General features: G+C 33.3%; 1 protein-coding gene across 11 annotated transcripts in view; it reads left to right on the top strand.

The window, feature by feature from the left end:
* Positions 1 to 22,882, top strand: part of VPS13B (vacuolar protein sorting 13 homolog B) — an 806,600-nt gene that overhangs the window by 441,395 nt on the left and 342,323 nt on the right. For 9 of the 11 annotated variants that reach the window (XM_027561445.1, XM_027561448.1, XM_027561447.1 and 6 more), the window contains 2 exons: positions 1,354 to 1,762; positions 6,908 to 7,019. In XM_027561445.1, coding sequence (XP_027417246.1) covers positions 1,354 to 1,762; positions 6,908 to 7,019 — 521 coding nt within the window. Of the gene's footprint in view, positions 1 to 1,353; positions 1,763 to 6,907; positions 7,020 to 22,882 lie in introns of those variants that run through there. The other 2 variants (XR_003514498.1, XM_027561454.1) reach the window with 2 other exon arrangements.

Here is a 22,882-nt window from a genome sequence, read left to right as displayed (position 1 = left end):
GATTTTGAGATACTTTTGCAAAGGTAAATTTTATCTTGTCTTTCTTCACTATAAAATCCAAATTTAAAACAAAGTTAACAGAGCACTGAGTTTCATACTATTTTATTCTCATTGTGTGATAGGCAACAAAATGAGAAGCAGAAAATAGAAGTAGAAGAAGAGGTTTACTGATGATGGAATAACGTAGGCTCTGACATATTGTTGCTTTGCTCCTTCTCACTTTTTTCTTGTTTATGTGAATGTATTTCCTTCTTTTTCGTTTTTCCTGGTTCACTTCCTCTCTTAACATCACTCTTTGAACTCCAATAACTAAAAATCTTCATCAAGCCTTGGGAAGAGGGGTTGTATTTTGAGTAATTATACTTTAATTTGCAAAATAGAATTTTATGTACATTAATTGGTTCAGGAAAACTTTACTCAAAAATATCCTTTTTATATGTTGAGAAATTCAAATTACATGTTTTATTTTACCCTGAAAAATATGCTCTTTTCAATGTGAATATAAGTTTATTGGACAAGTTTTGTCACAAGTACTGAAGTTGTTATGATACAGTTTCCAGTCTCAATCAGATATTTATGTGTGTTACTATGGTATTAAGTCCAGGGAATATGAGTTGAAGGAGAGTTGTTAGGTAGGTTTTATAAACAATATGATAGTCCCGGAAAAGAGACAAGTTCTAAAAGAAAGCTATTTTTGTCTCGTGATACCATTTTTTCTTTATATGCATTAAATGGTTAATTCAGTTATCAAAGTGTGATATCAGTGATGCTTGTCTTATGGGCTCTTCATATATATTAGTGAGATTACAGAGGAAAATCTTTGTTTTTATAAATGTTAAGTCAAGTGAAGTCAATCAACTTTTCAGGTTGTTGATCACCAATGAAAATACATAACATGGTTATTTCAATTTTTCTTTCATAAACCCTGTCTGACCCAAATTATGACAGCGTATTGCTACTTTTAATGAAAAATTATCAAGAATGAAAAGATAAATCTATATATGAACTGTTCCAAATTCTGAGTGTTGTAGAAAATGTAGAAATTATAGAAACAGGCACAAAGAGGTTAATTACCTCTCTCAAGACCTAGAACTACAACCCAGGATTCCTAACCTGAGTTCAGTCATTCTGAGTCTTAGAGGCTTTTGCCCTGTCTATAGAATTGATTAGTAATGTGCTCGTTAAGTGTGTTTTTATTTTTTTATTTATATTAAACATCTGATTAATCATGGGGAAAAAATATTGACAATAACAAAAGATAATAGTACCAACCTAGATTGTTTTCTGCTTTCAAATTCTTTTTTTTTTCTTTTTGAATAAAATATGTATTGTGATTTCCTCTTTCTGGAACAGACAACTGCAAAGCTTCTAGATGGCTCTCATCAGCAGCATGGATTTCTGTCTTTGACATACACAAAAGCTGTAACAAAAAATGTTCGCCACAAGTTAACATCAAGAAATGAGCGAAGAAGTTTTCATAAGTTATCTGAAGGTTTAACAGATGGTTCCCCTCATTTTCTTCATGAAATACTTCTTTCAGCACAAGCCTTTGATATTGTCCTTTGTTTTCCTTTACTTAATGCCATTGCAAGTATATTTCAAGCAAAACTACCAAGGACCCAAAAAGAGAAAAGAAAATCTCCTGGTCAGCCCATGAGGACCCATACACTGACTTCACGCAATTTACCTTTGATTTATATCAACACAAGCGTAATCAGAATTTTTGTTCCAAAAACAGAAGAAATGCAGCCAAGTATTGAAGGTATTCTTTTTAGAATTTTTTTTTCCAGTCTTATTTTAAATAACTTTTAAATACTGTGTGTGTTTCTGACTCTGCTGATTACTAGAGTAAGAAATAGGAAATGTTTTTCTTTAGGTCTTTTGCTAATAAAGCTTATACTTTCTGTCATTTGTTTTGTTGACCTCCAATATTGTGTTCTATATACCTAAGATAACTAAAAATTGCTTTATAAAATTAGCCAACACTCCTCATACTGCACTAATGGAATAAATTATATTGGCAGTCTTGTGCAGCCATTCCCACTTTCTATCTCCAAAATGTTTTCATCACCCCAAGCAGTAACTCTGTACCTTACAGACTGAAGAATAACTCCCCCTTGCTTACTTTCTGTCTCTCTGAAATTGCCTGTTGTAGGTATTTCATATGAGTTGAATCAGAGAATATTTGTCCTTTTGTGTCTGGCTTATTTCGCTTAGCATAATGTTTTCAGGGTTCATTCATGTTGTATACCATGCATCATAATTTCATTTATTTTTATGGTAGAATAGTATCTATTGTATGGATATACCCCATTTTTTAAATCCAGTCTTCTATCAGACACTTGGATTGTTTCCACTGATGTGAGTAATGCTGCTATATACTTGTCTGTTCAAACTCATTTTTGATTCTTTTGAGTATGTACCTCGGGGTTAAATTGCTGGCTTATATGGCATTTCTTTGTTGAGAATTCTATGGTGTTGATTAACCACCAATCTGCTTTGAAGCTTTTTTGACGAGGCAGGATTTGTAGTAGTTTCTGAATGATAGTATTGAGTCAACAGGAAGCATGAAGGGAGCTCCCTGTTAGTAAAGGTGGTAGTACCTGTGGCTGAGCACCTTCACGATAGACAGAGGTCAGGGGTTTCATGGGTTTACCCTAGCCTCATTTTTCTGTCATACTCAGTGGTGGTTCATCAAAACAGGTTCTGTGCTTCATTGATTTGTATAGATGTCCAAAGGGATACTCACCTGGCTATTTGAGAAAAGGGAGGGAAAGGAAAAACTTTCTCTCCTTTGTGCTTATATTTGTTTTGTTTGTTGGCTTATTGTTTTATGAACATTTAGTTAAATTTTATAATGAATACTGTGTATCACACAGTTTTGTTGATACTGGTTTAAGTTTCCCATTTTCTTGCTGTAACTAGGAAAATCTTCAATTGGTTGTAATTACAGAAGGTTTCTAGACTTTTCCTAGTTTATTTTTCAAGCTCCTTTGTTCTTTTTTGGTGCTGCTTGTGGTGGGATTCTTAAGGTATAATTTCAAAATTGTGACCCTGAAGTACCTGCTAAGCATGTAACCTTGAATAAGAGCATATGAGGTAGAAGTTAGGGAAGGGACCTTGTTACAGCCATCTTTGGAAAATACTGTCTGCCACATTTCTCTGTGGACTTTTGGTTAATTTTGATCCTTTGCTTATATGAACACTTTGTGTAATAAACACCTTTTGCTGGTATTTTTCATGACTTGGGTGAGTATATATAGAATAAATTTCTAGCAAAAGGATTGCTAGATCAAAGGGTATCTACCTTAAAAATATTAAGGGGTGTCAAAATGCTCTCCTATAAATTGCCTGACCGGTTTATACTGTTTCCTTGGTGTCCTTGTAATAGAGATCTGTCATGCTTTTTGGTCTTTTGTCAGTCTCATTAATGAAAAGTATACTTTTTTCCTAAAGAGTTGCTCATTTGTTCTTCGTCATTTATTAAGAACTCTGTGTGAAGCCTGTTGTTTGACCTGCATTGTATTGCACATGTCTTTTCATGTTTTGTGTTTTTTTTTGCTATTTGACTCTGTGTGTGTGTGTGTGTGTGTGTGTGTGTGTGTATGTGTGTCTATGTGTACCCCTATATTTATATCAGCATGTATATCTTTGCTTATACCTGTTCTCGTATCTGTATCTGAGATACTATCAATTGCCAAAACATGTGCCTATCCACTATATATATATATATATACACACACACACACACACATATATATATAATGTCTTGACATATTATGTTAAATTTTGGGGCCACTTTATCTTTCTTCATTACTGCTGTAATTCAAATGAGCATAATATTTTTAATCAGATTAATTAAACTGAATGGAAATTATGTCTTATTGAGTGTGATAGCATACTGAAATGTTGCCATTTCATACTTCTTAGCAGAAACTATAAAACTATCTCCAAGCAGTTTGTGTCTTTCAGAGATGATTGTCAAACTGAATGTGACTGTATTTCCCATTAATGTACATAATCACTGGGTTACATATTATTGAGCCTTCATTGTGTCTTCAGCTGAAAATATGTCAATAACTAATAGTACCTTTTGTTGATAGCTTAATGTGAGGTTGTCATTATAGTTGTGGCTTTATAAAAGTTTAACATTGCAGTGGCAAGTTCAAATACCTTTGAGATTTTAGATGTTTTATTATATAGAGTTTATACTGAGAATCTTAAAGGAAAATTGAAGTCTCTAAAATGTTTTTATTTCATATTGAATTTTTAAAAAACTTAGCTATGAACAACAGTCTTTTATTGTCTGACAATTTCATGAAGATTCTGCTCTTTTAAGCTTTTGGTTACTTAATCAAGCTCATAATTTCAGATTTGTTCTTAGCCTTTTCATTTTCAATAAATACTCTCTTGCCTCAAGAAAAGATAAAGTCTTTCAGACGTATGTTTCATTTTACATGAAATGTACAAGTTTCAAATAGTTCATCTGTAAAATTCAATTAATAATAAAAATATATTTAACATTCTAATATTTAAAGAAGTTATATTAAAGTCTGGTTTTCGACTTGAATATTGCTTGCTTTATGTGCGATTATTATCAAGATTCTGAATCTACAGGTGTTTGACTTCCAGCTTAAACTATTTATTTCATAACAGAGGGCTGTTTTTTGGATCTGATATGAGTCTTCTAGAGTGAGTAGTTCCTCATGAGGCTCAATTTTTAAAAATACAGTTACAGCAAAGAAGGAAGGCATTCATTTTCATGTTGAAAATGCTTCTAGAGGGAACACTTCCTCATTTGGTCCAACTATTAAATGCAGGTGAAATAAACCAAAAAAGGGAAGCTTGTTTTGTTTTTTTTTCCCCCCCAGCTATCAAATAACTAAAGACATGACTCAGGGCGCTTTCTTGTATAAATACCTATTTTTTACTAGTTTTTCTTATATCTCTGGATACATTTTGATAAGCTGAATACTTTCTATAATAAAATTGATTATTTTAATTTAGTTCATGAATGATATGCATTAAATGCTTTTTTTTATTATTATATAACTTTGTAGTCAGTTTAATCTAGTGAGAATACTTTTGGCTCTAAGAGAAACAGAATTCTGTTCTTGGATCTGGCTTTGTGTGTAACACTAAGGACGTCATTTTTCTTCCATATGTACCTCATTTACTGCAGTGTTTCTATTACATTTTAGACTTTCATATGGTGGGTAGTATCTGTAGCCTGGAAGAACAGTTAGCAAGTATACTAATCGCACTTTTGTGGTATGGTCTGTTCTCCAGGCTTACTATTTATTGATTTAATTGATGCCTTCTGCTTAATCAGAGGTTTTACCCACATGAAACTATTTGATAAGCCTGACATAAAATGCAGGATCTGTGAAATGTAAACAGGTTTCATAGTAGAAGCACCTATAATCAAGCCAGACCTCTAGTCATTTGAACATAGTGTAACTTCATGAGAAGTAGTGTTTAATTTGATCTTTTTTGCTGTGGACATTCAAAAATATCATCTGTGTTGCAGCATCCACATGCTGATATTTATTATGATTGCTCATCTCTTTCTTCCCCCTTTGCTGTCTTTCCACTTCCCCTGCCATTTTGCCTCTCCCTTATGTACGTCTTATTCTGGTTCCTTCTTTTCCTCGCTGAATATCTTTCTTCTTATTTTTTCTGATTTTCCTAATTCTGACTTTCCTTTTTAGACTAATCTAAGTCAGACCATACCAAGTGTTTTGTCGAAGCAGCTGGAAATAATCTCTTAGCTTTTGCATTCTTTGGGCACCACAGTTTGGGAAATATGGATTGTATGCCTTTGTAGGCATGTTCTGTTCAGGATATTCCTGAGGTCTTGCAGAGCCAGTCCTTTTCTGTTCCATTTGTGGCAGATGATAGTTCTTTGAAAGAAATTATGAATTTTACTATATGTTTTCTTCAAAACCCAGAAAATTGTATATTGTTAACAATTTTTAAACAATTTTGAACAGCTACTGCAGTAGACTCATCTGTGGGGAAAGAAGGAATAAATTTAATGTAAATTAATGAGGGCATCCAAAAAAGCTCTTTATTCCAAATAATTTTTTTAAAAGACATTGAATTAGCCAATGGCTTATAGAATTGTTTAGCTTTGTAACATGAGAACATGTGATAAATTTTTCTTAATTCAGTTTAACGAATCAGAATTAATATACCCTTTTACCTTTTCTTGTTTTCTGAAAATACTTACCTTAGTTTTAGGTTCCATTAGGAAATAGGACTTTTACACAAGTGTGAAATTACTATTTCTCAAGCAGTTCCACAGTAGAAATTATTAACATTAAAAAGTGCCTAGAATAGCAAGTTGAAAAGCCCTTATATATTAATCAGTTACTTGTTTTTTTCTTTCTTTACTGTTGCAGCCTTCAGCTCACATGTTACACCTTAAAGTGCTCTTGTGTGTTCTTATATGTGTGTTGTATTAGTACAATTATGTAAATTCAAACAACTTGGAGAATTGGTTACTGACTTTCTGATATCCTTTAATGTATTTGTAAGCAACAGTACAGTGTTGAAAACCAAAGGTTGAAAATCACTTGGGAGAAAAATGTAGTAATATCACATCATGAAATTAGATAAATATGCTACTTCAGTATTACTTATATATAATTAATATTGCATGTTTTTATGTTGGGTGAATTATTTTATTGCCATTTTTAATTGTCTGTGCAGAGAAGTACTTAGTGGGATATAAAAGAAACAATGGACAGAGCATTGAATATTTCTATTTTAAGCATATTTTTTCTTGTCCTCATTTATGGTCTTATCTTAATGTATGTCTGTCCCATTCTTCAAAATTTCTCCTTATACATGAGGTTGTGCACAGATCCACTGTTTCCTCATGAATCTACTTTTTTCGTTACAGTTAATCAGACAGCAAAGGAAGATACCATGGTTCTGAAGATTGGCTCTGTTGCTATGGCTCCCCAGGCTGACAATCCCCTTGGCAGATCCGTCCTCAGGAAAGATATTTACCAGTAAGTTTATTTTCTTATGTCCAATTTTGCCAACAGTTTCATACTGCAAAGAAATACACTGATCAATAAAACTTGTATAGTGTGGCCTGCAGAAATACTTTTCATTCAGGATCTTTTGATATTTAAAACCAGGTTTTTCTGATTTTCTTCAGTTGTGGGTTTTTAAATTCATTCAGACAAATCAAGTATTTCTGTGAAGTGTTGATGAATAACAGAATGTAAGTACCAAGTCACCATAAAACTGAAGAAGCGCAGTTTGGAAAATTTTAGCAGACTTCAAATTTGACCAAATCTCTAATCACATGAGAAAATGAGGTCCTTTCTAGAACTACCACATCTTAGTGTAGTCATATTGTATCACACTGAAGCATTTTCTTAATTTAGCTATAAGCCATTATTTGAAATTTAGGACTGTGCATGTCATATGGATCAAAGCTGTAAAGAAAAGCAAACTTCTAAGGAGAAATTTCACAGTAAACACTTTCTGTGAAAATGCCATGCTCTGGATTTTGTCACTGAGTATTTGCAAACCACACCAAGCATATATGGAGAACTAAACTGGTGAACACATGTAATCAACATGATAAAAATAATATATCATTCGTACTGAAGTTGGCACAGCTGCCAGACACAAAAGTACAGTTGCAAATAATACCAAGTGAGAAAAGTCACAGAAATACAGATGAACAAGTGTCTTATTTTTCCTGCTGGTCTGTTTTTCAGATGTTATATTCTCTTACTCTTACAAGAAATACATTTCTACTGTTCTCCAATAAATGTTACTGCTAGGAAAGATTCTGATTTTTATAATGCATTTACCACCTAGAGGATGACAACTATTTTTACTTTAAGTGGACCTATGAATTTTGTTTTCTCAATTTTTTCTGTTATTAGAGTTGGTTTGTTGTTTTTTTTTTTGTTTGTTTGTTTTTTTGCCTTGGAATTCTATATCTTGCTTACTTTGTTGTGTTACTTTTTTTTCTGGTAGCTTATAGTAGGCTTTAAGTAGGCTTTAGGAATCATCTAATCTGGTTTCCTTATTTATAGATTAGGAAATTGAGGAGCCAAAAGAATCACTGTCCCTAGTCAAGTAATGACAGAGCCAATATCACCACTCATGCTTTGACTTCCTTAGTATCTAAAGAAAGGATTACAGTAGAATCCTTTGTGGGTGAAAGCAATTTCATTTTCTAACATTTGGAAATTCTATCAGGTATATTTATCTTTTCTTTTCCACTTCAGAAATAAGTGGTCCTCAAAGAGTTTTCTACTTTACTTTTGGTGAAAGAAATATGTTTCTTATTAAAAGACCCTGTCACCATCAATAAAGTGAGTCACTAAAGGTATTAACTTCCTCTCCTCCTCTACCCTTTCTCCTTTCTGGCTCTCCAGCCGTCATTTATGAAGATGTGACTCTCGTCTTCCTGATTCATCGCTTCCTCCCTTTTGTCCTTCTTGAATGTTCTTTTCCCATCAGTCTCTCTCCTTATTCACTTCTTGATTTTTTTTCGAGACCTAACTTTTCATTCCCTTTCTGTATTTTTCTTCATTCTTTACCTTTCTTCCCTTTACACATATTTTCTTTCTTTACTTTCTGCCTTCTTTCACTATATCTCACTTCCTTCCCTGTTTCACTGTCTTAATAGTCTGACTTATTTGATAGGATATGGAATTACAATGCCAAAAAGTACATTAAGTCTGAAAATGTGCATTATCTCTTTAGATCTTCAGTGCCTCACATCCTGCCTCACAGAAAATATGTAAAAATATGTACACAGAAAGTACATAATGGCTGTTTTATGTTTCTAGAATAAATGCTCTTACTTTCTTTTTCTAATTGACAAAAAGCCAAGGCGCACACAGAATATTTATGTATTTTTCCAAAAGCATATGCTTCAGTCGCGGAGCATTTCAGAATCTATCTTAGAATCCTCTTCAGTTATTTTTAAATTCATACTTCTATCATTTAGTCCCTCCCCTGATTATGTGATTTGGCAATTTCATTCTCTTGTTCCCTTCCCATATGTTTTTACTTCCTCTTTCTTTTAATCTGCCTTTTGTGTTTCTTCTTTCTTTCTTGTTTTTGTAACTTCCTTAATGTGATAAATGGCTTCTGTAAAAAAAACCCACAGCTATTATAGTTTATAATCAATAACTGGGTGCTCTCCCCTTAATATCAGGAGCAAGACATCACTTCTGTGTAGCATTGTATTAGAGGTTGAAGACAGGGAAGTTAAATAGGAAAATGAAATAAAAAGCATTCAGATGGTAAGAAAGAAAAAAACTATATCTTTTTGCTGATGACATGATCTTATATATGGAAAATCCTAAGGCAGCCTCTGGAAAACTTTTGGGCAAATAAACTAGTTCAAGAAAGTTGCAAGATATTAAAAAAAAAAGTCAGTGTATAGTTAACCCTTGAGCAATAGGTTCAAAATATGTGGATTTTTTTCTAATAGTAAATACATTACCACACAGCTCATGGTTGGTTGAATCTGAGATACAGAAGGGATGTGGAGGGCTGACTAATGGACTTGGATGCCTCTGGATTTTGGTGTTCCCAGCGGGTCTTAAAGTCAGTCCTGCACAGGCACCAAGGAACGACTGTGTAAATACCAGTTCACAACAGCAATAAGCAAAGAACTATCCAAAAGTGAAAGTAAGAAAACAATTCCATTCATAATATCGTCAAAAAGAATTAAATTGTTACAAATAAATTTACCAGAAGAATCAGAAAACTTATACTCTGAAAACTACAGAACGTTGTTGAAAGAAACTAAAGAAAATCTAAATACACAGAATTATAGCCCAAGTACATTGATCAGAACACTTAATATTGTTAGATGTCAATCCTTCTTAAACTGATCTGCAGATTCAATATGATCCACATCAAAATTCCAGCTAGCTTCTTTGTAGAAATTGGCAAAGTTTCTAAGATCTATATGGAAATTATTCATATGGAATTTCAAGGGATTCCAAATAGCCAAAATAGTCTTCAAAAAGAACAAAGTTGAAGGACGCTCACTGCTAAATTTCAAAACTTACGACAAAACAATAGTAATCAAGCTAGTGGAGTACTGGTATGAAAGTAGGATATCTAGACCAATGAACAGAATTGAGAGTCCAGAAATAAACCGTCCACCACATTTACCGTCAGTGGTTTTTGATAAAGGAGCCAAGACAACTCAGTGGTAAAGAATACTTTTTTCAACAAATGGTATTTAGATATCTGAATATCCACATGAAGTTGGATCCTTACCTGACACTGTGTATAAAAAGCCAAAAGGACCAGAAATGTAAAATTAAGAGCTAAAATTCTGAAACTTACAGGAGGAAGGGTAAGAGTAAGTCTTTGTGACCTTTGATTAGATAATGGTTTCTTTAAAATGACATCAAAAGCATAAGGGAAAAAAGAAAAAAAGATAAAATGAACTCTACCAAAATTATAAATTTCTGTGGTGCAAAGGACTCTGTCAAGAATGTGATAATCCACAGAATGGGAGAAAATATTTACAAATCATGAGACTTGTATTCAGAATATATAAAGAACTCTTAGAGCTCAATAATTGAAGGATAGATATATTGAGTTCAATATATTATTACAACTATTTTCCACTGTTTTTTTAAATCCTTTTTTCAGTGTGACTGCCAGCATTTTTAAATTTAGATTGGCGGCTTTGATTGTGGTTTGCATTATATTTCTATTGAACAGTGCAACACTGTAGGGAGGCCCATAAGAAATACAGGACATGTCACCCTTGAGACATTTCAAATGGAAGATGAATTGATTTTAGTTGGAGTTGCAAACCAACCCCAAAGACTGGACAGAAATGATCCACTCCTTATCCACACTGCCTTATGGGAAAAGATGTGCCTTCTCTGGGCAAAAAAACATTGACTTCTGTTTCCATAGTCTTTATACATGGTATCTGATATGTATTAAAAAAAAGACAAAAAGATACCAAAAAAGCAGGAAGATTTGACCCATTATTAGGAGAAAATTTAACTAATAGAAAAAGACCCACAAATGACTGAGATTTGAAGTAAGTAGACAGAAGTTTGAAATAATTGTTATTAATACTGTAAAGAAATATGTTGAAAAGATGGAAGATTTCATATAAATGAGCTCTATTTAAAGTAAATTCCAAAACTGAATAATGCAGTATCTGAAATTAAGGACTCCTTAGATAGCCATAATACCAGATGGACAAAGTAGAAGAAAGGATTAGTAAACTTGGAGATAGTTTCAGACAAATTATCCAAACTGAAGCATAGAGAGAGAGGAGGGACGAAATAGAAAAGAAGAAAAGAACGTAAAAGAGAACAAAAGGAAAACCATGTGGAATAGTCAGATGGTCTAACATATGTGTAAAGAGAGTACAAGAAGTAAAAGAAAGTAGAAGAAAGATTGAATGGAATAAAAGAAATAATTAAAGAGATAGACCTCGTGACTCCTCCACATTTGTCAAGAATCATTAACCAGCAGGCCCAAGAAGCCTATCTTCAATCCAAGCAAAAATAAATGCAAAGAAAACTACACTTAGAAGCATGTTCAAATGACTGAAAATCAGAGAGACAAGATAAAGAGACCCCTTCCTGATGGACTGAGACAGGATGCTGAGCAAGAAGAGAGAGAATACAACCATGTCTTTCTCTCCCAACAGATTTCAAGGCCTAACACAGATTGCAGGAGAAATGAGATGCCTTTGTCTTTTTTGAAGTTTGAGAAAATCCTAAATTCAGCCAGTAAAATATATATACATAGATAAAAAGACATGTTACCTTTGAAGAAAACAGTAATACTGAAATAAAGGAAGGTCTTAAATTTGAAGATGAGAAAACTCCTAGTGGCCATGGTGTCAGTCTTCAAATACTTGGCCTATTTGTGTCATTCTTTCTGAGACTAAGAATAGACCTAGAATGATTAAATTAGTTGATATAATAATGACTAACTGCAGCTGATATTATATCAACTGATTTAATATCAACAATATCAACTGCAGTTGATATAATAATATACTAACTGCAGCTCAGTGTTATTAAGATCTTTCAAATTATATGTCTAATAATGAATGGGACTTCCCTGGTGACACAGGCAGTATAGAATCTGCATGCAGTGCAGGAGACCTGGGGACTATTGTTCACAAGCCATTAGCAACCCACTTCAGTACTCTTGCCTGGAAAATCCCATGAACAGGGGAGCCTGGTAGGCTGTAGTCCATGGGGTCACAAAGAGTCGGACACGACTGAGGGACTAAACTTACATTCTCACTTTTCATTATCTAATAAATGTGTTATTAGGAGCCCACTCTGCATCAGGCACTATTTTAGGTATTGAGTATAAATCAGTGTGGAAGACAAAGAAAAATCCCTGCTACTAAATTTAATGAAGGAGAGAGACAGTTGTTCGGTTGCTAAGTCATGTGTGACTGTTGAGCCACCAGGCAAGCCCAGACTGACAGTTAAAAATAAATATATATTCAAGTATATTAACTATAAGACGTGCTTACTGAGGCAGTCTAACAAGGAAGAAGACAGGAAGGAGGAAACTGGAGGTGGACAGCATGGCCCTGATCAGAGGCTACTCCCTGAGAAAGCTCGGGGCCCTGAAATAGGAGTGCAAGGGAGAAGCCAGTGGCAGCTGTAGCAGTGTGTGCCTGGAGACAGCTAGGCTGTGAGGGAGAGACATTACGGAGGAGCCACCTAGGCCATTGTGGGGGCTTTGGCCATTACGTTGAGTGAGATGTAGTTGTGGGGGTAAATAGTTCACACATGCACAGTTTAAAAATACTTACCTTTATTGTTTTCCGAGTATCAACCTATTAAATGAAGAGCTTCACCAGCAGGGAATAAAGATATACAAAAGAGGTGAAATCTGTCTTCAAAAACAGAGTCAACTTCAAAAAAGCAAATGGGAGTTTGATATTTATCTAAAGAAGTTATGTTAAGGATTATTTCTATTATTTGAGTCAAATATATGTGTGATATGGAGTTCTTTTGATTATTAAGGAGTTGATTTTTTCATCACATGAGAACCTTCAGAGGGTTTGAGCAGAGAAGTAGTGTGATTCAGTTTATATTTGGGCACATAATTCAGGTCAACACGGGAAGATTAGACTGTAGCTAGGGAAGGACAAGGTTCTGTGGCTGTTGCAGCAATCTTGGCAGGACATTATGGTGGTTTGGCCCATGGTTGTGGGTGTGGAGGTGGTGCAAAGTGGTCAGATTTTGGAAATATTTTAGAGGTAGAGCCAAAAGAATTTGCAAATGGATTACACATGGGGTTTGAGACAGGAGATAAGGATAATTCAGTTGTATGGTGTAAGCAACTAGAAGGGTAAAATTAACCAAGGGAAGGAAAACTGAGGGAGGATTTACTTTGGGAGGCTGGGCAGGTGGAGATCAATTTATTTTTGAAAATGTTAACTGTCTCAGGGTGTTCTAAGCTATCCATTGCTGATCAACTACATGAAAGGTTGAGAGGGGATTATGATTTATGTTGAGTTAGACCAGTGCTTCTTAAATTTAATGTACATATAGATTACCTGGACATCTTGTTACAATGCAGGTTTTGACTTCAGAGGTGTTGAATGAGGCCTGAAATTCAACATTTCTATCAGGAGTGACTGGGGAAGACACTGATACTGCCTCGTGCTAATGTGCTGCTTCAAGGACCGCACCTTGTGGTCCAACAATTTCCAAAAAAGTTTTTTTAAAAGAGGATTTAAAAAAAAATACAGATTTAAGAAATGTTAATCATTTTACTGCTAAAAATTCAAACATTATGAAAGGTGATACCACAAAAGCTGAGTATTCTCCACTCCCATGCTTTCCTACCCATTTCCTAACAGAATCACTTAGTGGAGTCTGTTTTAAATTTCACAATTCATATAAACTTTTCAGTTGATAGTGTAAAATAAAATTTCTGTTAAGTTACTAACACCCTATATGAATTCATACTTTATTATTATTCTTAAAAGCATCTGATCCACTAGAAAACAGCAGAAAGTACATGTTATTTCTTCAGTGTTCAAGCCGAGCTGTGTATAGTCTTGAGCTCCTTTCCTAACTGTCTATGCTCTTTGCCTGCTTCCTCCTGGCCTACCAATCTACCTAGCTTGCAACTGCTTGTCCCTGGACAAGCCAATCTCCCAGTCAGTTCAACTCAATCTGAGATTTTCTTTATTTTTTAATTTATTTATTTTTAATTGAAGGATAGTTGCTCCACAGCATTGTATTGGTTTCTGCCATACATCAACATGAATCAGCCATAGGTATACATATGTCCCCTCCCTCTTGAACCTCTCCCACCTGCCACCCCGTCTCACCCCTCTAGGTTGTTACAGAGCCCCGGTTTGAGTTCCCTGAGTCATACAGCAAATTCCCATTGGCGATCTGTGTTCCATATGGTAGTGTATATGTTTGCGCATTGCCCTCTCCTTTGCCCCCACCCCCCTGTCCGCCGATCTGTTGTCTATGTCTGCATCTCCATTGCTGCCCTTCTAATAGGTTTATCAGTACCAATGAGATTTTCTTATTCTGTGTAATGTTCAACCATTTCCCTGACTTAACACAGAAATTGTGAATTACAGACAATCTGGCCTGACGTTAAGATTTTCCCTTTATCTTGCCCAGCCTCTTTTCCCGAGCCATAATTCAAGTTCTTGTCTCAGGCTAAAAGAGAAACAGAGAAACCATTAAGGATGAGATTATAAAGGCAGACTTTTTAAAAATTTACCTATGCTGGCAGTGTTCCTTCATAGACTGACTTAAGGAAATTAAAATAAAATAGGGATTATAAAGAAGTATAATTAAAATGCCTAAATGTTTTGTAACTTTAAATATATTAAGAATTAATAAAAAAGAATTTAATAAATTTGCTTACTCTTGTATAAATGGTTTATGTATATATTTTTAGAAACTTTTTGTTCTACAAATGCTGGTACATCATCTACAGCTCATTAATTATAGTGGTTTTGGTTGTTTATTAAAAAATGAAAATAGGTCTCACTTAGGATCTTAAGCCATTTTATAGTATAACTGCTATTAAAAAAATTACATTGGATTTATATTATTCTCTTCCTAAGACTTTTCTAAAAATTTGACTGTGATCCTGAATACTCTGTAAGTAGCTGATGTGAGTTTTGTTTTAAATAATTTTTCAAAAATAGCTTTCTGTATCAGAAGTAGAATAAACAGCTATATAGAGTCATTAGTACAGTAGGGATCCTTGAGACATTTATGCCATTCATTACATGACTGGATGCATTAATTCAGTCATTAATTCATTTATTTATTAAATATACATTGATTAATTCAGTTATTTAACAGATATTTGTTGAGTGCCGATAGTGTATTTGACTCTAGTAATAAATATATATTTTTGAGTAGAGCTATGGTCCCTCCCTCCATGGAGCTTAAAACCTCAACCATGTCATTTGAGTCAGTGAAATTACATTGTAAAGCTCTGATAGATTTGATAACATTAATAATTTATACTTTTTCTATAACATTTCCCACAATGCCTAAATTGATGAAATAAGCAATATCAGAAGTTATGAATTTGTGCCCTAAACTTTTTTTCATGGTCCCATAAAGTGTCCTTATGTGTTCTGTCCTGCGTCTTCTGTAAATTACTGTGTGTGGAAAGAATGACTCCAGAAGTTCCATCTAGTTTTGCAGTTTTCATAGGAAAAAATAGAGAATAGTGTTCTTCAATTCTATTCAAATATTTTTTTCTTTTTAAAAGTAGCCAAGAGAATAGAAACTGTAACTTTAATTATTCATGAGGCCCTGTAAGTAAAATATGTCACTCTTCAGTACATTCTAAGTATCTTTAAAAACTTTATATTCCTAGTTTAAAAAATATTGTTTACAATTTAGTTTATTATTATTTGGTCATCTTGTTATCAAATGAAAATATGAGAGGTTAATATATGATTAAAAATAATTTATATGTCAACTGGTAGAATGACTTTTTAATATCAAATCTACCTTTATTTTAATCTATTGATAAACTAGTACTAGTAAGTTTTTAAAATAAAAGTGTAATAGTGTTTATGTTTTCAAAGTAAATATTACCAAAGTGTGTGCATAGAAAATGGAATTCCAAGGCTTATTCTGACTGCTCCTTTACTCTATTGCCATTGTTAATGGTTAGGTTGACACTCTTTTAGGCCATTTGTGTGTGTGTGTTGTGTGTGTGTGTGACTGTCTCTGTCTTAAATAATGGGTTTGTACTCTATAGTTTGTTATGCAACTTGCTTGTGGGTATCCTTTAGTGTCATCGTATTCAGAAACACGTGTCTGTTTTTGAACTAACTGTTTTAGACGACATAGATCAGAAGACTCTTTAAAGACTACTTTTTTGTTTCTAACCAACAAAATATTCTCCATAATTAAAAAGCTCCATGAAAACTTAACTTTTGTAGAACATATTGTGACCAAGACTTCCCAGACTTCAAAACCTTATTATACCTGAGAAAATGTGAAAGGAAAATTGTTTTTTCCTTCAGTGAAATAGCTGCTAGGGTGGTCCTTGAAGAACAAATCAGTACCAGAAGGAAACTGAAATTAGTATAGCCTAAGTATTCTCTGTTACCATTTGAATCACAAAGGCCAAGTGATTCACAGTTCAACACTACTGTGTAAATTAAAATGTTCTAGGCTTTTTTGGCTTTAGCATACCACTTTGAAACATTATTTGACTATAGCAGCTCTGTTAACATGTGTCAACAGTGCTCAATTTTTAACATGACAGAATCCCTATTAACCCAGTATGCATCTTCTTTGGTGATTTGACCTCAGCCTAGACTTCAAATTTTACCACTAATTGCTTTCTAACATAAGACATTTGTTCAAGTTAAATATTTCATTTGTCCCAGTAATGCTTAGTAATGCTATTCTATGGCCCTTATTTATGTATGAATTTTCAACTTTGTTGAAGTAAAGCTTTCTTGCAGCTTAGCCTTTCAAAGAGTTTTTGTTATGAAACTTTGGTGAGGTTATAGATACTTTAAAAATCTTTTTTCCCTGTTCAGCATTGTTAATTTTTTTTTTTTAAGAATCACACCTGTATTTTCATGTGTCATTTAAATCCCACTCTCTTTAACATTTCATGATCACTCTACTTAGAAGTAAACTGGCCTTCTTTACCAGTATCTGACCTACCTTCTATAATTATAACATAATAGTAACAACAGTAGCAGAAGTAGTAGTGGTAGCAGCAGTAATAGCTAACTATAATGTATGTTTTTTTGTGTGTTGAAGATTCTGCTTGATGCATTCAGTGCAGTGCTTATGCATCACAATAACCTTTAGAGTCAAGTATTAAGATTGTCTGTATTTTAAAGACAAAAAACTGAGTCTGTAGATATTAAATAATTTATCTTGAGCCACACATAAAGTGAAGACCAAAACCAGTTCCCATTCCCATTGTATAATTGCCAAAATACATCTTGCTGCCTGTAACTGAATTTAAGACAGACTGACTTTGATTTAACTAACTCTAGTTAACCAGTGTAAGTTTGAGGGTTGATTTTTTTTGAAGTTTCACATTCATATTCCATTAAATTTTATTGCTGTTTACGTGGTAGACTTTTTTTTTTTTTCCTAACATCATTCTTGTTAATGGTGAATAAACTGGTACCAAGTTGAATTTTTAGTGCATTTTCCTTAGGTTCTGTAAAATATTCCAAATTGGGATGGATTTAATATTATAGATATTAGAGCCATAATTTATTTGTGGTGAAAACTCTGATAACCCTAGTGTTTTGAGGTCTTCAGTCTTGAGGATACTTGGAAATTAAAAGAATTCTCATTAGGTTGTAATTAATACTCATTTGCTGTTCAGAAAATAGCTCCCAGTAGCATACCTAGCTAATGATTTTGATTATTAGCTTTTTCTCACATCATTTATAAACTCTGAAGTAAATCATGATCAGATACAAATATTAACAAAGTTTTGCAGAATAATAAACTCAATATATTTTTGTGATTTTTATTTCCTAAGAAATATCTTTCTCTTTTTGCCTCAGTATAATTTAGTGATTACTCTGGTTCTGTCCCAAAGTTATGAAAGAAAAAGAGATAAGTTAAAACTATTTCTCTTTGTTTTAATGCTCTCTTCTACCCAGAGTATTCTTGCACATTATTATTTTTCTCTTAATTATATTGGAGAAAATACTGATATTATTATTTTAAAGCAACTACATACTGTGTGTTCACAGGTATTTTTCATTCACCAAAATTATATCAAAGTTGAATATGTCATGGGGTTTCTCAAAATTGGGCTTTTTCTCTATAATCCTTTACAGTTGAGAAATATAGTGTTTAAGCTGGGAATAGAGTTTATAGAATTAGATATATAAATTTGGAAGCCATTTAAGATTATATGTTGTCTCCCTTGATAACTGCTCTGTCACACTGTCTAAAGTTCAGTCTTTTAATACCTATGCTAAAAGACTTAAAAAATAAACTAGTGATTTTAACAAATAATTTAGTTTATGCTTTTTTCCCAAAATATTCTGTACATTAAAAGAATTTTAAAATGCAGACAAGCAGAACTCTTTGCTTTTGTAGTATTTTTAATTACAAAGTTTCTAAACTTTCATGTTTTACTTGAGGGACTATATCTTTCTTCTAATTGGACGTTTGTGAACTTCTACATACAGCTTTTGGTTCATGCCATAAATATTTGTGGGTCTTCTTATGTCCCTTATGGAATTTTATCTGTGACTAATTTATCCCATAGCTCTTTAAAAACTTTGTCAGTTGTTGGATTTTTCAGCCACTTCTTTTTTGTAGACATTTGCTAATCCTTTTTAGTGCTTTCAGTACTTAATAGATTTGAATCTAATATTGGGTTTCAGCTTTTCTCCACAGAGAATTTCATTCTCTTAAAAATTGCCCACAAGCATCATTATATGAAAAATCCGTGGTGATTTTGGCAAAGGTTTTAAAGACACCTTTTATAAATGAGTCTTCTGACAGGTGTACCCTGGGTGTAGCTGTTTAAGTCATGGAATTTTACCTTCAAAGAAATATAAAGGTTAGGGGATATGATTCATTTTTACTTTTAAAAGACTTGCATTAGTAGAGTTCTTCAAGCATTATATGCACAATTTGTTTTCTGTGTCTTTATTGCTTTTTTTATGGGCAACTTTCACAACAGTGGTTGATCTCCATTTCTCACTGTGAACCTGATTTGATGCCACCAACACAGAAAGAATGGAAAAACATGTTTTCTTCCTATCTAGTTGATGAGAAAAGTTTACATTCTTTATAAAAACTAACTTTATGACTAACATTTCAGAAGTATAAACATTCAACACAAAAAAATGCATATTTCCTAAATAGAAGCTTCACTAGAAGCTTGTTAAAACTAAGCAGATTGTTCTTTAACTACTACAAATTGTCTTCTGATTTTTTATTGACTTTGATGTATAATCACTATACTAAGATTTTTTTAAATCATAATTTACTAAAACTCAAGAATTAAGTACCTTGTTAAAAGTTTTAAATAAGTAGACCTTGACACAATTCAAAATGTAGATTTGCAAGTCACACAATTCCTTCACACAAAACTTTGACAATATTGTTTAATATTGTGGGTGTTATGATTTATGGGTGTCTTGATTTCTCAAAGGGTTAATATTCCCAACATGAACGAACATTAAATTGATAGAACCAGTGAAATTCATGGTTGAGATTGACTTAATTTTTAAATTTTGTTCTCCAAGTGTACTTCAACAATTTATATAGGCCTGGACAACTGACAATTGAAGCATATGACCTACAGAAATTCATACATGAGATTAACATCCTTCAGATAAGCTTAACATCACCAACAGTTGTACATTATGCTTTGAAAAATTATCTTTATTTCAAAACAGAGAAAATGTGCTTTTCTAGAAATATTAATAATAGCCCTTCTTTATTCCTGATGAATGTACAGTTTAGGATGAGATATTGCTCTACTATATGTTTTTACAGTTTCTCTTAAAACCTGTCTTATCATCTACTTTAACACCGAGCTGTAGTTCCAAAATACATTGCAGAGATTAAATTCTACAAAACCACACCCTCCCCCAATGATTAATTTCTTCCTAATTTTCTTTCTATATAAATGTTCTCAAAATAACCATTGTGTTGGCTTTTGGCAAGGTATGTTTCATATCTCATGATGTTAGGTTCCTAATCCTATAATGCATAGTGTTGGTTTCAAATAACTCCCTTTTAGCAAATCAGAGATATTGGGATAGTAGGTATTTAGAGTAGCTTGCCTGAAAGCTTTGTTTGAAAATACTGTTGGCAGACTTTTAGTCCCTGTCGTGTTCTTTAGCTGATCTAGTGTGAAGGCTTTGGATGTGGATTTGGCCTTCACCAAAGTAACTGCGTCTTTTGTGGCTTCCTGTAGCAGGATGTAGGTTTCTATGAATGTGTTTCTATTTGCTGCCAAAAGCTACCTCAATAACAGTGTTGAAAATGACTGTAAGTTCTACTGTCATACATTTCAGAATGTTATATTAAATATATTTAACCCTTTTTATTGGTATTTTTGATGTTTTCCTCTAGAAATTCATGTTGAAAAAAATGTTACAGGATGATAGAATTTTGGGGGGTTTATATCATAATTTTTTATTGTGAACTTAGAAAGTCTATCTTATACTTATTTTAAGTACATTCTGGTTATATAAGGTACACTGGATATGTAATATCTTATGTACATTCCTGATTGTGGGTTTTAATTGAGGCAGTAACATCATCACGTGAAATTATAACCTAAACACTTTTCGGCTTAAAGACAGGTGAGTTTCTGGGATATGATGAGTGTTCACTAGAACCACCGACATATAAGACAGCTCTTTAAAAAACAGTAAAACGTTGTTTTTGTAGTTATTGTAACTAAAAAGTAATCTGAATGTTTATTTATTTATTTTTGTATTGGAGTATGGCCGCTTAGCAATGTTGTGATAGTTTCAGGTTAACAGCAAAGGAATTTAGCGATACATATACATACATCCATTCTCCCCCAAACTCCCCTACCATCCAGGCTACCGCATAACGTTGAGCAGAATTCCATATGCCATACACTAGTTCCTTGTTGGCTATCCATTTTAAATATAGCCGTTAAGTACAGGTCCATCCCAAACTTCCTAACTATCCTGTCCTCCCATCCTTTCCCTTCAGAAACCATCACATGCTTATTATAGTTATTCAGGTATACCCTGCTCAACATCCTAAATGGATTAAACAGGAGAGCTAAGATGATTGATTGATTGATAAAAGTCTTTGCTCAGCTTTGAGTTTAAGAATATTGTAAAGCGTACTGCAATGGTGGCTTTGTAACTTCAATTTGAGGAAGACCCATTTTACCCTTTCATGACTAGTGTCTGTTTTCAGCCAATACCTTGCAATCCCCTCCACAAATACAGAAGCTAATTAGAAAGCAAGGTAGGAAGCAAGCATCTATGCATTCATTTAATATGTAGAACTAATAATAAATTACACGTTGTGTAAGAGAACTTGCTAACCAATAATGAGATGCTACTGCCCCTTGTCATTTTAACATGAGAACAAAGAAGCTATTATTTTCTAAAGTGCCAATTTAAACAATAGCTATTAATACTTGCATTTATCTTTATATCTTATTTTATTCTGTGTCCACTAGTTCACTGCCGTGAAGTAAACTATAATTTTAACTGTTTTGTATGCTAGAAATACTTGCTGTCTGTTTGGAAACTCTGCATCCTCTGCTGGGAAGAAAGGTATTTCTTCAATGTGAAATACTTTTCTGGTACATCATTTCTCACACTGAGCTGTGAACAAAAACTTACTTGAAAATCATTCCACATTGACAAGGATAATGAAAAATACAAATGTTGATTGTAAAAATAGATACAAAATAGATCAATGCAAAGCTAATTTTTTAGCTTTCAAGGCTGGTTTGAACTTTTTTCCATATCTTTTTATTTTTTATTGAGTTACAACTTATAGTCAGGAAAGTACATTAATTGTTTGTATACAGCATGATGGACTTTCGCATATATGTGTAGCCATGTTCCAGCCACCCAACTCCCTAGAAACTTTCCTCTTCCTGGCCCATACAGTATCCTGCACTCCATAGATAGCCACTGTTCTTACCTCTATAGCCATTGAACAGTTTTGACATAACTAAATGTTAAAATGAATTAAGTTGTAAAAAATACTTTCTCAGCATAATTTATCATATGTAAATCTACTCGACATAGTCAAGTCAGTGTCAAATCACAGTTCAAAATAAGTGATTTCGATCAGAATTAAAAAAAAGTTTTTAACTTCAGTTTGTCATATCTTAATGTCAAATTATATATTCATCCACTATGATATTTTCCATGTAAGTCACTAATGAATATAAGGGAAAATAAAAGTGTCAAGTGTGAATATTAAAATTTTTATTAATATGCACCTCTATTCATTGGACACATTCCAAGGATATAGCTTAATAACTCTGGTTATAATTGAGGTTTTGAACCAATTTATGAATTTTATTTATTGGAACAGTTATTTGGTACAGATTGTCATATACATTATACATGTCTGTGGCATTTGTACATTAAAGAATATACTGCTTCTCAAAAAGAAATAATTATTTGTATTCCAGGACTTTATTGTCCTCTAACTGAATTGAATGTCATCCACGTATGGGTTTGATAAACTGACACAACAGTGAAAAGAGTCCCTGTCCCATGTCAGCTTATCAAACACACTGTGGACAGCACGTCTTTGGCACTGAAAAGATTTCCAGTCATTTAAGTTCTGGATAGAAGTCACGGAGCTCATGTTCAGTGAAACACAACCTCAGTATTTCCAGGTGATTTTAA

Source organism: Bos indicus x Bos taurus, chromosome 14 (assembly GCF_003369695.1).
Source record: "Bos indicus x Bos taurus breed Angus x Brahman F1 hybrid chromosome 14, Bos_hybrid_MaternalHap_v2.0, whole genome shotgun sequence".
Classification (NCBI taxonomy): Eukaryota; Metazoa; Chordata; class Mammalia; order Artiodactyla; family Bovidae; genus Bos; species Bos indicus x Bos taurus.
Note: the sequence above shows the minus strand (reverse complement) of the source record. Positions and strands in the feature narration are given on the sequence as shown.